The sequence below is a fragment of the Camellia sinensis genome, chromosome 15, assembly GCF_055761805.1.
Source record: "Camellia sinensis isolate YWXY chromosome 15, ASM5576180v1, whole genome shotgun sequence".
NCBI lineage: Eukaryota > Viridiplantae > Streptophyta > Magnoliopsida > Ericales > Theaceae > Camellia > Camellia sinensis.
In genome coordinates, this window is record NC_138975.1 from 5,928,981 (window position 1) to 5,945,054 (window position 16,074).

The 16,074-nt window shown below is 30.8% G+C and overlaps 1 protein-coding gene across 3 annotated transcripts in view; it reads left to right on the forward strand.

Annotated features, from left to right (window-relative positions):
• Window positions 1–5,914: 5,914 nt before the first annotated feature.
• SRF5 (STRUBBELIG-receptor family 5) overlaps window positions 5,915–16,074 on the forward strand; it is a 29,902-nt gene continuing 19,742 nt past the window's right edge. For 2 of the 3 annotated variants that reach the window (XM_028267445.2, XM_028267444.2), the window contains exons 1-11: window positions 5,915–6,743; window positions 7,693–7,825; window positions 7,970–8,041; window positions 8,160–8,225; window positions 8,543–8,614; window positions 8,728–8,799; window positions 10,419–10,490; window positions 10,571–10,636; window positions 11,703–11,768; window positions 11,853–12,166; window positions 12,988–13,259. In XM_028267445.2, the coding sequence (XP_028123246.2) occupies window positions 6,617–6,743; window positions 7,693–7,825; window positions 7,970–8,041; window positions 8,160–8,225; window positions 8,543–8,614; window positions 8,728–8,799; window positions 10,419–10,490; window positions 10,571–10,636; window positions 11,703–11,768; window positions 11,853–12,166; window positions 12,988–13,259 (1,332 nt within the window). In that variant the 5' untranslated portion in view covers window positions 5,915–6,616. The remainder of the gene's footprint in view (window positions 6,744–7,692; window positions 7,826–7,969; window positions 8,042–8,159; window positions 8,226–8,542; window positions 8,615–8,727; window positions 8,800–10,418; window positions 10,491–10,570; window positions 10,637–11,702; window positions 11,769–11,852; window positions 12,167–12,987; window positions 13,260–16,074) is intronic. The other variant, XM_028267446.2, reaches the window with a different exon arrangement.

Below are 16,074 nucleotides of genomic sequence, written 5' to 3' on the forward strand. Positions count from 1 at the left end.
ATTAGCTTATTCATTCGGACCCTCCTTCGCGAGGGCTCAATGTTGTAATAAGTGTGCGTGCGTATGTGTATGTCTTCCAACCCCACGTCTTTCTCCCTTTTATTTAAACTACTTTCGATGGTTAGATTAGGGACATTTTCAATTAGCATACCTTATGCTCGCATGTTTGCATCCATTCATTTGTATTTCATGCACCGAGGCTCGGCGCATCATTCAAACTGCATTGTCAATTTCAATACTTCTTTGAATACGTGTTTCAAAGCATGCTATCAAAGTGTTGCAAATACCATGATTAGATAGCCGAGCCTATTTAGTTGCATCATTGCATGTGTTGCATTAGACATCTTGTATAGTTAGGATCATGCATTTTTCTAACTAGTTTTGGTTTTGGCTTGGAGCACTCGGTAAGCTTTTTTGCTTTAGCATACTTGCATGAGTGTGATTGCCATGTTTCGCATGCTTGCCATGAGGCTATGTGTTTAAATGTTAAACTGCATGAATGCCTGTTGATGAAGGCTTGGTTATTTGAATTGGAACAGTTCAATGAATATGTGTTTTAAGCCCACTTTGCGAAGTGGCAAGTCATGTTTCAAGCCCACTTGAGATGGTAAATCCGCAGTTTAAGCCCACTTGAGGGTGGCAAATTCAAACCATTTTTCAAAAAATAAACACGAGTTGAATTGTTCCAAGTCTTGCGATTTAGTCTATACTTGTATGCGTGCGCATCACATAGTAAACCTAGTCTAATCACTAGAATAAGAACACATGAGGTTTATAACACATCATATCATGGTTAGTAGAGGCCGATCTTTGATCGGGCGAACGGGGGTGCTCATTTCATGACCTTCCCCCCTTGTGCCCAAGTTTTCGAGCCGAGGCAACTTTGGTGATGACGGACATGCGGTCTTTGGCACGAGTCAGGGTTTCATAAATTTTTTAAAAATAAAATATTTAGGTGGCAACTCTGTAATCTAGAAAAGCAGTCCAGTTTGGGCATTATTTGATTTAAAATCGATTTTCCAAAATGATTTGTCGGATTGGACTCTTTGGTGTTTATCAGTTTTCACATTGTACTTGTGAGGCTAGATTCAGAACCATAGGTAGAGTCCGAACTGTGAGGGCCTTTAATTTCAAACCCTTTTCCGAAACGCGGGGGCGCGAGGAAAAGGCGAGCCCACACACTCCCAAACTCAAAACTTGAATGCAAAGCTGTAAAATGCACCCCTTGGGCCTCAAAACTTGAGAAAACATTTGTAGATTTGCAAATCATTGAGAATTAAAGATCATTTCATGAAATCAAGTCCCAAAAGCATGCCAAATGCTCAAAACTAAACTCAATTCTTTGAAAACATAACATGCATGTTTTATCTTGACTTCAAAGCTCCCAAAACATGATCAATTAGTATAAAATGATACAACACAAAATGAACTCTCAAAACAAAGGTAGACTTAGCATATGCATGTGAGAATTACTTGAAATTTAATTCAAAATGTAAGAAAATGTGCATGCATGCATGATATGGCTCAAGTTCACCCATTCTAGCTCAATCTTTGCATTACTCAACTAATTTCTCTTGAATTTGTGGTCTAGACATCGTAAGTATACAATTCAAGGGTGGAATTCCTACCTCAACTTCTCAATGAAGCTCTAGTTGGTGAATTCTCTAAGGTTCCAAGCCAATTTCCTTGAATTCTTTAGCAATTTCTCCCAAGCTCTAGTATTGATATCAACCTCCTTGGTCTCTCTTCCTCTCTCTCACGTTTGTCTCTTAAAGGCTCAAAGATAATGAGAAAAATGTGACTCAAGTGGTATGTATAGGTCTTATATAGGCTTACTTAGGTCATTTCATTAATCTTAACTTAAGCTAAGCAATTTGACATTAATTATTCTAATTTAATGTGTTCCAAATTGAATTTTAATTAAACTTACCATAAGGTTCTAAAAATTCTAACTAGTACTGAAATCAAGTCAATTCCGTGATCGGATGCCGATAAGGCCTTCAATTTGCAGAATAAAACAGAAACAGAAACATATATTTCTATGATAGACAGATAAGAATACAATTAATGCATCGCACATGTAATTAATTCATGATTTCATCTTAATTACTTATTAAGCATAATTAGTCATGGATTAATCAGTAATTATGGATCGGGGTTGTTACAATATGGTTATATATCTGATTATATATCAAAATATATATATATATATATAGATATATAGAGGACATCAGATACGTTATGTGTTTTTTACCCATAACATTTTTCCCATACTCTCTCTCTAACTCTCTCCTATATGAAAATCGATAAAGCCTTTGCACTGTGAATAGAGTAGGTGATACTCATACTGTGGTATCACTCCATTGCTGGGTATTCTTAGTTCGTGGTTGTGAAGCACGTGATTTACGCACAAGTTCTTCGTTTCGAATTCTATCACTTAAGGTATGGTTTGAATTCTTTTACCCGCTGCATTATATATATCTTACAATACAAATTGTCCTCTGTGGTTTGAAAAATTACAAATATCTCTCTGTCAGAATTTTTTATTTAACAGAATTAATTGAAAAGTAAAATTTCTAATTGTTCATCTATACAATAATAAAATTATCTAAATTATTAATTGAAATAAAATTTTAACATTATTAAAAATAGTTAATTAATTTGATGATTTATTAATAAAATGACCTATTTATTATGAAATTAGAAGCCTTAGGGGGCATAACATAATTTTTAGAACAACATAGGCTAATTTGTAATTTAAGTAAATCTCAGGAGGTGTGTTTGTAATTTACCCATGCATTTATTGATTGTATTTGTCTTTAAAATAATATATAGTCTATAAATTAAGAATACATCTCTTGTGATTTGCTTAAAATATTAGTTATCTTTTATAATTATGAAAATTACATGGTGCTATTTCAAATTCTAATGACGTAACAAACAATTCATTTCATTAATTAATTACTAGCCTATCACCCATGTTATGCACGTGATAATTATAAATATTTATATTTGTTTTAGATTTTTTTTAATATATAAATTATGTTTTTTAAGATTTTTTATAAAAATAATTTAACAATCTTATCACTAACCATAGTGTATAAGAGAAGTTAAAAAGGGCACTGCAGTAACTATACACAGATTGTATTTATAGTTATTTGTATGAGGGGATTTTAAATGCTGATCAGGAGATTTTAACCAAATCAATAAATGCAAGCATGTAGATTGAAAAATGTTAATAAATGCTGATCAGAAAATTTTGACCAAATCAATAAATGTTGAGTTTTTTTTTCAATAAAAAATTTAAAAAATTCAGATTGAGATATTGAAACTCTCACAGGCCTTGGGGTTAAAAACTCCCTTTTGCTTAAAAACCCCCTTGAGTGTTTATATTTATCTAACTTCAATTATATTATAAAATCAAATTAAAAAATCAAATTATAAACAAAAGGAGATAACTTCAATCATACAAATCACATTTTTTTAATGCTATCTAACTACAATCATATTTTTCTCATAATAAAAAAAATAATTAAAAAAAAGAACCATTAAAATAGTAAATAAAAAGATTATTTAGAAGTATTGAACAAACTACAATCACATTTTTCTTTTTGTAAGTGTTTATATTTATCTAACTTCAATCATATTAAAAAAATCAAATTATAAACAAAAGGAGATAACTTCAATTATACAAATTACAATTTTTTTAATGCTATCTAATTACAATCATTTTTTTCTCATAATAAAAAATAATAATTGAAAAAAGAACCATTAAAATAGTAAATAAAAATATTATTTAGAGCCATTGAACAAATTACAATCACATTTTTCTTTTTGTGAGTTAACTTCAATCATATTAAAAAATCAAATTATAAACAAAAGGAGATAGCTTCAATCATACAAATCACAATTTTTTTAATGCTATCTAACTACAATGACATTGTTCTCATAATAAAAATAAATAATTGAAAAAAATAACCATTAAAATAGTAAATAAAAAAGATTATTTAGAACCATTGAACAAACTACAATCACATTTTCTTTTTGTAAGTGTTTATGTTTATCTAACTTCAATCATATTAAAAAATAAAATTATAAATAAAAGGAGATAACTTCAATCATACAAATCACAATTTTCTTAATGCTATCTAATCATCGTAAATAATTAAAAAAATCAATCACAAATTAAGTCAATTGATAATTAAAAAACACAATAATTTATTTTTCAAAAAACATAATGAGTTAAAAAGATCAATTACAATTTATTTTTGGTCAAAATACAATCTAATCATCATCAATAATTGGTACATTATGTGACCCTAATGAGTACAATCCATTTTATTTTTCAAAAAACATAGTGAGTTAAAAATCAAATCACAAATTAAATGAATTGATAGTTAAAAAAACACAGTGAGTTAAAAAAATCAATTACAATTTTTTTTTCAAAATACAATCTAATCATTATCAATAATTGGTACTTTAAAAATCAAATTAGAAAAAAATCAAATCAAATCATAAATATTTTTATGCTATCTAACTACAATCATATTTTTTTCGTAAATAATTGTAAAGAAAAACCATTAAAACAGTAAATAAAAGATTAAATCATATTAAAAAAAGAACCATTGAACAAATTACAATCACATCACATTTTTCTCATAATAAAAAAAATAAATCAATGAAAAAAAGAACCATTGACTAACTACAATCACATTTAAAAAAAAAAAAGAACCATTAAACTAATTACAATCACATTTTTTTCTTTATGAGTGTTTATGTTTATCTAACTTCAACCATATTAAAAATAAAATTAAAATAGTAAATAAAAAGATTAAATAACATTAAAAAAAAAAACCCATTGAACTAACTACGACAATCATATTAAAAAAAAGAGTCATTGAACAAAGTACAATCACATCACATTTTTCCCATAATAAAATAAATAAATGAAAAAAAATAATTATTAAACTAACTACAATCACATTAAAAAAAAATCATTCAATTAATTATAATCACATTTTTCTCTTTGTGAGGGTTTATATTTATCTAAATTCAATCATATTAAAAAATCAAATTATAATTTTTTATTCGCTAGACAAATCACAAATATTTGTATGCGCTATCTTACTACAATATTAAAACAATAAACAAAAGAAATAGTCAAGAAAGAGAAAACAAAAAGAAGACTTACTATTTGTATACGTGGTCACTGAAGTTGAAAGTGTAGAAGTGAGAAGTCAAGAAGGAGAAAACAAAAAGGAGACTCACTGTTTGCAATAAGTATGTAAAAAGTTAAATAGAGTGTGTATTGGAGAAGTTAAAAAGATTTGAAAGAATTTAATAAGTGTTAAGTTTTTTTTTTCAAAAAAAAATCGAAAAAATTAAGAAATTAAAGTTCAGATATTGAACTCCCACAAAACTTGTGGGTTAGAGATAAATATAAATAAATAGATAGATATAGATATAGATATATATATTTATATTTGTTTTAAAAATTTTTTAATATACAAATTATTTATTTTAAAAAAGGTATACAATAATTATGAGAGAAGTCAAAAAGTCTTATGAGTTGAGAAAAGTTAATAAATGTTGAGGTTAATTTTTTTTTTTTTTTTTAAATAAAAAAATTAGGATTGACATATTGAAACTCCCACATGCCTTGGGGTTAGAAACCCATTTCGCTTAATATATAGAATAGATAGATTAAGTCAATTAACAGTTTTTAATGATGTCAAAAATATATTTAAATTAACAGTTTAAATAATTTTATTATTGTATAAAAGGATAGTTAATAACTTTATTTTTTTTTTTTTTATGTTAATTGACAAAATTTGATAAGAAAATATTTTGTAATTTTCAAAATTATACCGGTAACAATTGGTATCTTAAACAAAAATTTAAAAATGTATTTGTTGTATTCATGGGGAATTTTTCTGTTGTGAAGGAAGGTTTTAGGGGGAACTTGGGGAGTAGTAAAGTAGGTGCTCTCTGTTGTTGTGTCTTTGGTTTTTTGAACACATTGTGTGTGTCCTTGTTGGTTGCTTGATAATTTATGCAATTAGAGAGGAGAGGAGAGGAGAGGGTCTCCTCCACCTCCACCTCCACCTCCACCTCCACCTCCACCTCCACACATTTGGAGCGAAGCAGTCGGTGCATGACCTCCAAAGTCTCCCTGCAATGTCGCTCTCCAAATTTAGGTGTGTTCCTTCTAAATTTAGCGACGAGTTCATGAAACCGGAATCGGCTGGACATAGGCTTCTCCACTTGCCAAAAATAAAAATAATAATAATTACAGGAAAAAAATCTCGGCGGTTTTGTAGAACGCATTTTGCACAAAGAGAGAGAGAGAGAGAGAGAGAGAGAGAGAGTCGGTTGGAATCGGTTCTCATTTGGTTCATCCACCAATGCTGGTGGGGGTGTTGCCGACAGATGTATTATCGTCCGCCTCATCATCAGGATCAACACTGTTCCAGTATCGTGTTCAGATTTTAATTTTAATTTATTCTTTGTTCCCTGTGTGTGGTAGAATTCGAGAATCAGCATATCAGAAGAACTTTCTTCATTTCTTCTGAAGGTGGGGAGGGAGGGAGGGAGGCTCCCTGATTTTGATCAGAAGATGGTTCCTCCTCATTTTAATTTTCTAATTACAAGGCCCTGGATTCTCATCTTTATGATCGTTCTAACCCTTACCTCCTCCACCACCACCATTACCTTGGTTCACTCCAAAACTGATGGACCTGATGGTATTATGCTCTCTCTCTCTCTCTCTCTCAATTTGTATGATATCCATATTTCCAATTTTTGTTGCAATATTTAAAGTACTTGCAAGTTATGATAGTTGTCAAATTGCGATATGAATGGCCGTCTATTGTTTTCGTAATTTTGCAACAGTGTTGGCAATTGTCATCTGATGGAATCTAACCGTAATAATTGAAGAAGGAATCTAATCTAGCTCTTAAAACAAACCCACTACTAGTCAAGAGTGGGCTTTACATTCAAGCCGACCGCTCTTCAATTGTTTCTTGAATGGACTGTTCCAATTTGCTTCATCACAACTCCATTTCACTCCCTGTTTCTCCAAAGCCTCTCTAAATCCCTCAATCCTCGTTTGAATCACCAAATTCATCCTACAAAAAAGAAAATTAAGGTGGTATTTCACAACTAAACAAACATAAATGGATGAAATTATGATAATGAGACTGCATCAATCAATACCCAAAAACACAAAGATAAATTCACATTTCAAGCGTTCATCAGATACTAATCTGGTGATGGGACCTAAACAAATTTGGAAGGACATACATATACTGAGTTTGATGGTGGTTTGGTGGCTAGATGCTGAAAGTGAAAGTTTTTACCCTCAAGTGAGGTGAGCAGAGTGAGGGGCATAGTTTATTATTACTATTTCTCCATTTCTTAAAAACTGAAGTTAAGATTTTGTTGTGAACTTCATATTTGCCTGGGTTTCTGTCACTGGTTTATTCTTGGTTTACAAATTTGGTGCTTGGATTTATGATGAATTTATCTTTACTTTTCAGAAAGGAGAAATGTATTTTATAGTACCTGTTTATGCTTAGTCATTTTACGTCAAGTCTGTCATGTTTTTTTTTTTTTTGGTTTCTGTTTCAAAAAGTTTATGTCAAACATGTAATTGCCTTCCTAGTTTCTGATGTTCACTAATTGGTTCTGCAGTTTCTGCCCTCAATGTTATGTATAGTAGCATGAATTCACCTTCAAAACTGGGTGGTTGGAAATCAAGTGGAGGCGATCCTTGTGGTGATGCCTGGGATGGAATAGAATGCAAAGGCTCATCTGTATCTGAAATGTAATGATCTTTGTTAAACATATTTACATGTATTATATATATATATATATATTTTACTGACGTATATAAGCATTCCATTGGCTTTTGGTTTATGAACTAATCTCTGCTTTTTTATCAGTCTTACTTATGAAATTTGTTTTGCAGTAAGTTATCGGGTTTGGAACTCACTGGATCAATGGGCTACCAGCTTTCGAGCTTGACATCTGTCACCTACTTGTGAGGCCCAGCTTTTGTACATGGAAATTAGGCACATTTTTATTTTTTTTTCTATATTTTAATATATATTTGAAATGAACTTCACCTCAAAGTGCTGCATTTGTTTGTCATTATACAGTGATTTGAGCCAAAACAACCTCAAGAATGATATACCATATCAGCTTCCTCCTAATGCAGATTACATGTAAGTTGGCTGAAAAAAGCATTTTTTGCATTTTCAGATAGAACAAATAATACAGCTTAATTTGACTGAAAATGTATACATGTGCTGAATTGATATTTATTTATTGCGCCATTCATGATGGTTTATTTCCGGTATAACGTCATATATCTGCTTGGCTTTATGTTCTTTATGTTTCATTTGATGGTTAGTGCTTTATTTTAAGATGATTGCCATTGTAATTTTGGACTTTGTTAGTGCTTTATTTGCTGCAATATCTTCAATATCAAGATCTCTGATCACTAAACATGAATGTGTCACAATATGAGCTTTCTGTGCAGAGATCTTTCTGAGAATAGTTTCACTGGTGGTGTGCCTTACTCAATTTCTCAGATGAAAGATCTTAAATACCTGTAAGTGGTGGTTGTCTGTCTGTCTCTCCATTGTTCCATTTTGTTAGTCTCTTGGTGAAAAAGGATAAAAAAAAGGTTGTTTCACGCTATTAATGTTTTGTGTGTTGGTGCAGAAATCTTGGTCATAATAAACTCAATGGACAGCTAAGCGATATGTTTGGACAACTTTCTAAACTCACGGATCTGTAAGTATTGATATTTGTGGCAGCAAAGTTACTAGTTTATTTTATTTTCTTCTTGTGTCTCTTATCTATCTCAACTTGCAAAAAAGTTTCTGATTTTATTTGAATTGGCTTATGCACCATACCTATTTATTTATTTTTGTTTTTTGTTTGGATGCGGCACTCCTGCTCACTTTATGAGAGAGAGAGAGAGAGATCAACCTAAAAATACTTGCACTATATTTTTGTTGATCTGTTTGCCCTATCAAACCCTAAACATGAAGGAGCTGCAGCCTATAAATACTTGTGGTACATTTTTGTTCTTCTCCACATTCTCTTCAACAAAAGTCAGCCATGTTACTACTCCCCAATTGATAACACCGAACTTGATGCTATATTGGTACTGAAGCCCTTGCCTATCAAATCCTAATACTCTAGACCCTTTTTTTACCTTGGCTGTCAATTTAACACTTGAAAACCTTATATTAGGTTTGTTCAGAATATTTCCAGCTACTAGTTTTTGAAAATCCAGTAACCAAACACTTTGGAAACCAAGCCTATTTCAGCTTCTTCCCATATACGAACTATAGAACCTTTCTTCTATATTTTGGAGGCCTAAGCGTTTAACCTTTTCTTGTCCTAAACCCAGCACAAAAACCATCTGTGTGAACCTTTACCTTAAATTTCCCAAAGATGTTCCACATCATTCTTCCTACATAAAGATAGATCTTGCTGGGGTTGCTATCGCTTAAACTTAGATAAGAAAATCAGAAGATTGTTGCTCTAGGAGCTTCAATTTTAGCTTGCTTTTTATATTCTTATTTCCCTCTGAGTTAAAACATCTAGGTAAACTTTGGTTTTTCTAATTCCTGGGAACACAAACAGCTTACATCCATGATGTGCAAGTGCAAATATAATTTGTTAAAAGTTTCAATACAATCAATAAATATTTCAAAATGGTGGAGCATATCACTTTTTTTTTACAATTTATAGAATACCATAGATTATTTAGGCATTATCAAATCTTAATATTATTTATATTGATTATTTTGTCTAATTATTTAAGTATCATCAAATCTGAATATTATTTATGCTAATTGTTAGATTGCGATATATATATTATTTGTTTGTTCTATGTATTCTTAAGATATTTAGCAATGAGTATGGAAATATTTTGAGGTATCATTTACTTTAGGCAACTAGCCTTTCTTTTTGTATTGGATTAGGAATCTGGCGTGGATCTTGTTGATATTGATATGTCTCAGCATGAGCAGATGCTGAACACATCATGAGATAAAGCAAAAAAAAAAAAAAAAAAAAAACATACAAAACAAGAACGCTGATAAGAACAAGGGAATGTTACACTAGATTATGATTTTTTTTTTTTTTTCTAGAAGGTAAAATTATTGAAAATTTGACTTGAAAGTTATTTTGTTAGCACTTCACAACTTGCTCCCTCTACGGTCATGCCCCCTTTTGCACCTTTTAATAAATATAATTTACTTACCAGAAAAGGAAAAAGACTACCTCTTTTCTTCAGTAACTTCACTTGTTATGTAAGAGATACCTATTACAATAAGGTTATCAAAAGGAAAAAAACAAGAATCTTGAATGTATTGACAAACTCACGAGATGACATGCAGGGATCTCTCCTTCAACAAATTGAGTGGCAATTTGCCTCAAAGTTTTAAAAATCTCTCAAGCCTCACCAATTTGTAAGAAGCAACCAAATCTTATTTTAAGAAACTATGAGTTCTTTCCTTGTTTACTAATGGTGCTTTGTGTCTTCATGCAGATATTTGCAGAACAATCAATTTACTGGCTCAATAAATGCCCTTGCAGACCTTCCACTTGATGATTTGTAAGTTCACCAAAAACTCAATACTGACTTTAAATGATGATTATCACACCCAGAAAATGCTAATATGCTAGTGATTTACGTTTTGGAATACACGTTAATGCTTTCATTATAAAATGGTAAATTTAGCAACCCCAAGTGGTCCCAAAAATTTTATGTATTTATTTCCCTGAACTTTTCCTTAGGAGAAAAAATTCTAATAGATATTGCAGAAGTTCAATACAAAACAAAGTTCTTCACTGCTATCTGAACTTTATTGTTTCTGACAATGAATTATTGGCACATACATTGATTGTGAGGGAAAGACAGTGGATACCTAGGAAAATTTTGCAATGAACAGATAGAGGCATGCATCTTTATCTGTACTCATCGCACATATTTTAGGTGTTACCTTTGATGAAGAAAGGTATCAACTATCAGTACTTTGCAAGCACAATTCAGATTATGCTTGGCTGAAGCTAGTGTTTTTTAAATTGCTGGTTAAAAAAAGGTAGTGTTCTTTAAATTGCACTGGAATCTATCTTACTCATACGAAACTAAATAAGAATGGCAGGATGACATAGATAAATAGTTGCAAAAGCCTCATAGAAGAATATAACTTATATTTTAATAGAAAATTTTCAATTTTGGAGTTGGGACATTTCTTCTTTTCTCTTTTCCTTGTTTTCCCCCTTGGTTTGGGGGGTTGGAACAAATCTTTGTAGCCAGCTTCAATGTGTATATGCCTATTAATCTTTTTGATTTCCCTCTACTACATGTGATTTTTTATTTGTCATCAGCCCCGATAGTAGAAAGGGATGTTTTCCCTCGTACAATGTGTCTACAGGGTTGTGCCCCTTTTTTGGTGTTTTTTCTTGAATATAATTCTTATAAAAAAGTTAACATAGGTTATCTGGAGATTTTGGAGCACCACTTATTTATCTGGACTGTACTTTTGCTTTTCATGTGCAACTTTTCATGTGCCTCCAACACTTCGTAATATATTAAGAAAACATAACTTGCGATTGCTGACGTTGTTGATGAAGAATCTAAAGAACTTTGCACAATGATTTCATCAAAATACTGGCAGGAATGTTGAAAACAACAAACTTACAGGCTGGATCCCTGATGAGTTGAAGGATATTAGAAATATACAGTAAGTAGTCCGAAAAATTATGTTTCCTGATAAGACGGTGCTATTTAAGTTCTTTTTCTGACTTCAGAATTCTCATTTCTCAAGGTCTGGAGGAAATTCTTGGTCATCGGGGCCAGCTCCTCCTCCTCCCCCTGGTCAAAAAAGTAACTCTCGTTCTGACAAGTCCTCATCAAATGGTGATGGGAAGTCTGGTCTGAGTGGAGCAGCCATTTCTGGAATAGTGATGGGTATTCTGCTGGTTATTGCGATTATAATTGCTCTATTCTCACGAAGATCTTCAACACCTCCTTCACATTTTCTTGATGAAGATAGAGTCAGCCAGCGCAGACCATTTACCCCACTTGCGTCCCAGGAGTTATCCAATGACATGCGATCTGAAATACAAAAGGACTTCAGAGGTAATTCTTTGCACAGTCTTCTTCTTTTTTATTTTTCCTTGTTTTTCTTTGTGTGCGCGTGCCCTGAATACATTATCCTATACATTATCATATAGGGTGCCCTAAATGACTATTTTTTTAGTGGTGTGGTCGGAACTGTGTGGCCAATATGTTGTCAGGTGTGAGAGTGTCAATATGAAAGATTCTCAAGACGAGAGTGTCTTTAGACCATCTATTTCTTATTGAGATACCTAGATGAATATAAGTTGGTTATATTATTTTTTTCGTTTCCTTTATTTGTTATGCATGTATTATTTTATTAAACTACTATAGAAATTGCATGCCAAAATTTTGGTTAGAGAACAAATGGACTTAAAAATAGACTGGATTATATATATGACTTGCTGGCTAACATTGCTTTCATCTTGTGGCTTGTCCCAACTGAGTTCTTCTTAAGCCAATCTTCTTTCCTTTAAGTGGGAAATAGACATATCATTAATTAAAAAGTATACAAAGCTGAAGAACAAGATGCCCTTAAAAGAAAACTCTGAAAAAACCTACAAAATAGTTATCTTGTTTCTTGTTATTAGGTTCAGAATCTCACTGTGACTAGAATCTGATGTTGTCCATGGCTCCATGCCTTCCCAAGAGCATGGCCATTGGTTGTATGGTCAAGTTCATGTATTGGCTGTATATTTCATATTTGTATTGTCTTTTATGAATTTGTCACCTTTTTAATCTGAGTTGTTTTGTTATCGTTTCATATGTTATGATTATTTTTTGGGTTAATATTAATATTAATACATTGTAATTCAGCTGATTAGATGCTTTACTGGTGACAGAACTTAAGTCGTCAGACTCATCTTCTTCACTTACCGCAAAGGGTTTGCAGACATCTCCTTCAATTTGTCTCAAGCCACATTCAGATCGTTTTAATTCATTTGATGATAATGAGTTTGTAAACCATATGAACATCAAAAGGAGCAGCTCTTTTCGGATTACATGTTATTCTTTGGCAGATTTGCAGACTTCCACTGGTAACTTTGCAACAGGTCGCCTTCTTGGTGAGGGAACTATTGGACGAGTGTATAGGGCCAAATATTCTGACGGGCAGGTATGATTTGTTTGTGAGTTTTTCTTGTTGCCTAGTTCCTGTCTGTCTTGAAAATTTTGTCTTTTTTTAGGGTGAACGCTGTTGCAATCAATTTGACATGTGTTCTATGTATATATTGACCAAGTCATATGCTTAGGAACACCATACATGAAAGGTTTGACCTGTTTATCTTTTGATGCTTAACTTCCTTAAGAAAGATGCTAAATATGATATGTTTACAATCACAAGGGAGATTTATCCCTCATCTTCAGTTGAGGATGCCTTAATTTTTTCTGATGAGGCTGTATTCACAGTTGGGTCATTAGTAGTATTAGTGCTAAAACAGTAGAATTACTTAAGTTAGAACCTGTGTTACATTATATGGGCTCAGATAGGATCCTCAGGTGTAGGTATGTCAGTACCGGATTCATCTAATTTTCATACCCAAGGACACCAGGCACGACTAAATTTCTTATTTCTTAAGTACTTTCGTTTATTCAAGGTAAAATAGTGTTTACAAACTAACATAGAGCTTTGTGTATTCATTTTTTTTCTTCTCACTAGTGGTTGAACACGTGCGTTGCACGTAGCATGTGATTTTTCATCAACTGTTAGTACTGTAATTATGTGTCTCTTAAATTGGTATGTGATATGTATACAAAGTATAAAAACTTGTATGGGTAAATTGATCTGTACCCAAATACAACAAAATAAGAAATGAATATATACTTGACTGAAGAATTTAATTGATAAATGAAAAATTTTATGAATATAAATATTAATTTATAACTAGATTGTTGAAATCACAATCTTGTCTTAAACAATAAATGATAAACAAGTCCTTTAAATATGTAGTGTTACACAAATTTTTTTCTATCAACTTCTCACTTCAATTTTCTATAATCTGTATCTGTAATACAATTGAAGGTACGAAATTAATTGCACAGTTTTGTTTTGTTTAGGGTAAACTACCAATAGGTACTAATAGTTGGACTTAATTCCCATTAAATCCTATTGAAAGTTAGTCCTAGCAAAATTGTCGCAAAAAAAAAAAAAAATAAAAAAATTGACGATTTTTTTTATATGTTGATAAAAATTGGCAATTAGTGATTTATTTATTTTTAATCACGATTGTTATAAATTGTTGCTAAAATTTACAATTAGTGACGTTTTTCTGTGACGAATTTTTTAAATTGTCGTTAAAAGTTGAAAATTAGTGACTTTTTTGTGATGTCTTTTTAAACTGTCACTAAAACTTACAATCAGTGATTTTTTTGTGACAAAATTTTCAAACTGACGCTAAAAATTAACAATTAGTGATGTTTTTTAATAGTGTTTGATGAAAAATGCCGTTAATTATTACAAGACATATTGGAGAATAAGTCCATCTAATAGGGCCTGCATGTAAGTCCCCCTTTTGTTTAATAGTTCATCTTATAATACAAATTTATTAAACCCACTATTACATATTATTTGCATATTATTGGTGTAAGAATGCATTAATATCAATATGTAATATATTTTTATACATCAAGAGTTGTTGAGTCTTGTTTCATGTGCTACGAATATCTTGTATGATGAAAAATATAACATTAGTCATTAGTAAATTTTCATTTATGTACAAAATGTGAAATAGTGTTTTTAAGAAAATGAAATGATATTGTAACTTAATATTTCAATCGACATAGGAATTTCATAATTGTTTTCACAATGTTTATAGATCCAAGCTTATAAATGTTTGCAGGGTCACTTTCATGAAATTGTCAAGTTACATAATTTATTATGTCATCTATTAGTAATCAGCATGTGACAAAAATTAATCAAAATTTTTTATTTGATGTACTTACTTTTTGTATCATTGAGTTGTTGTGATAATGTTTGCGCATCATTTGATTTTTTCCTTGTAATTTGACTAAAATGTATGCATGAGGTACATTGTTTTTATTGAACTTTATAACAGATAAGACAATTTCTGCTTCAGTTAGTCTAACTTTGCTTGGAGAGCATGTTGCAATAGATCTTTTGTAATTTTTGTTTCACCATCTTCTTATTTTTCTTCTTGTTTACCATTATAACTCATTGCAATAAAAATGTTTTGATGAGTAAGAGTTTGAGGCGATATCATATTGTTATGAATTTCAAAATCCATTTTCCCTTAATAATGTGAATTTTTTCTATGAAGCGGAAAAAAGTACAATTATTATCGTGATGGAGGTGTTTTGCAAAGTTTTTGGTTTGTTATTGAAAGTGTTCGTTGTGGACACTTGTTTATATGACATGTATGTATATATGTATTGAACATAAGTTGATAGGAGAACAATACACAATTTCGTAGTTTTTTCCTAGCAAATATAATTATATTACTAAAGCGATACATGTTAGAAAATTAAAGTATCTGATGGTAATATAGCATTACAGATTGGCAATATATGAATAGAGTAACATATATAAATTTACATTTATATGTTTTTTTTATATATAGTTATATATGTAGATACTGACGTATATAAGATATCATAAAAGTAATATGTGAAACATTTTACAACAATATAATACTGGCAATAATGATAAGTTAATTATTCATAATTAAATAGTTGGTCATAATGTAGATATTTAGTATTAGATTTTTGTGTTTTTTTGGGTGTATGCACTATTTTTTAATTAGATTATTAAATTCACATAAAATTGAAAGAAATTTTTGAAGAAAGATTTAAAAAAAAGAAAATTTTATAGTGTTTAGTTTGGTTTGTTTTTTCAAATTTTTATTTTGAATTTTTTTGTTTTCATGTTTTTTGTCTTTGACACTATTTTTTTTAATAACCCTTTTATTTTCTTT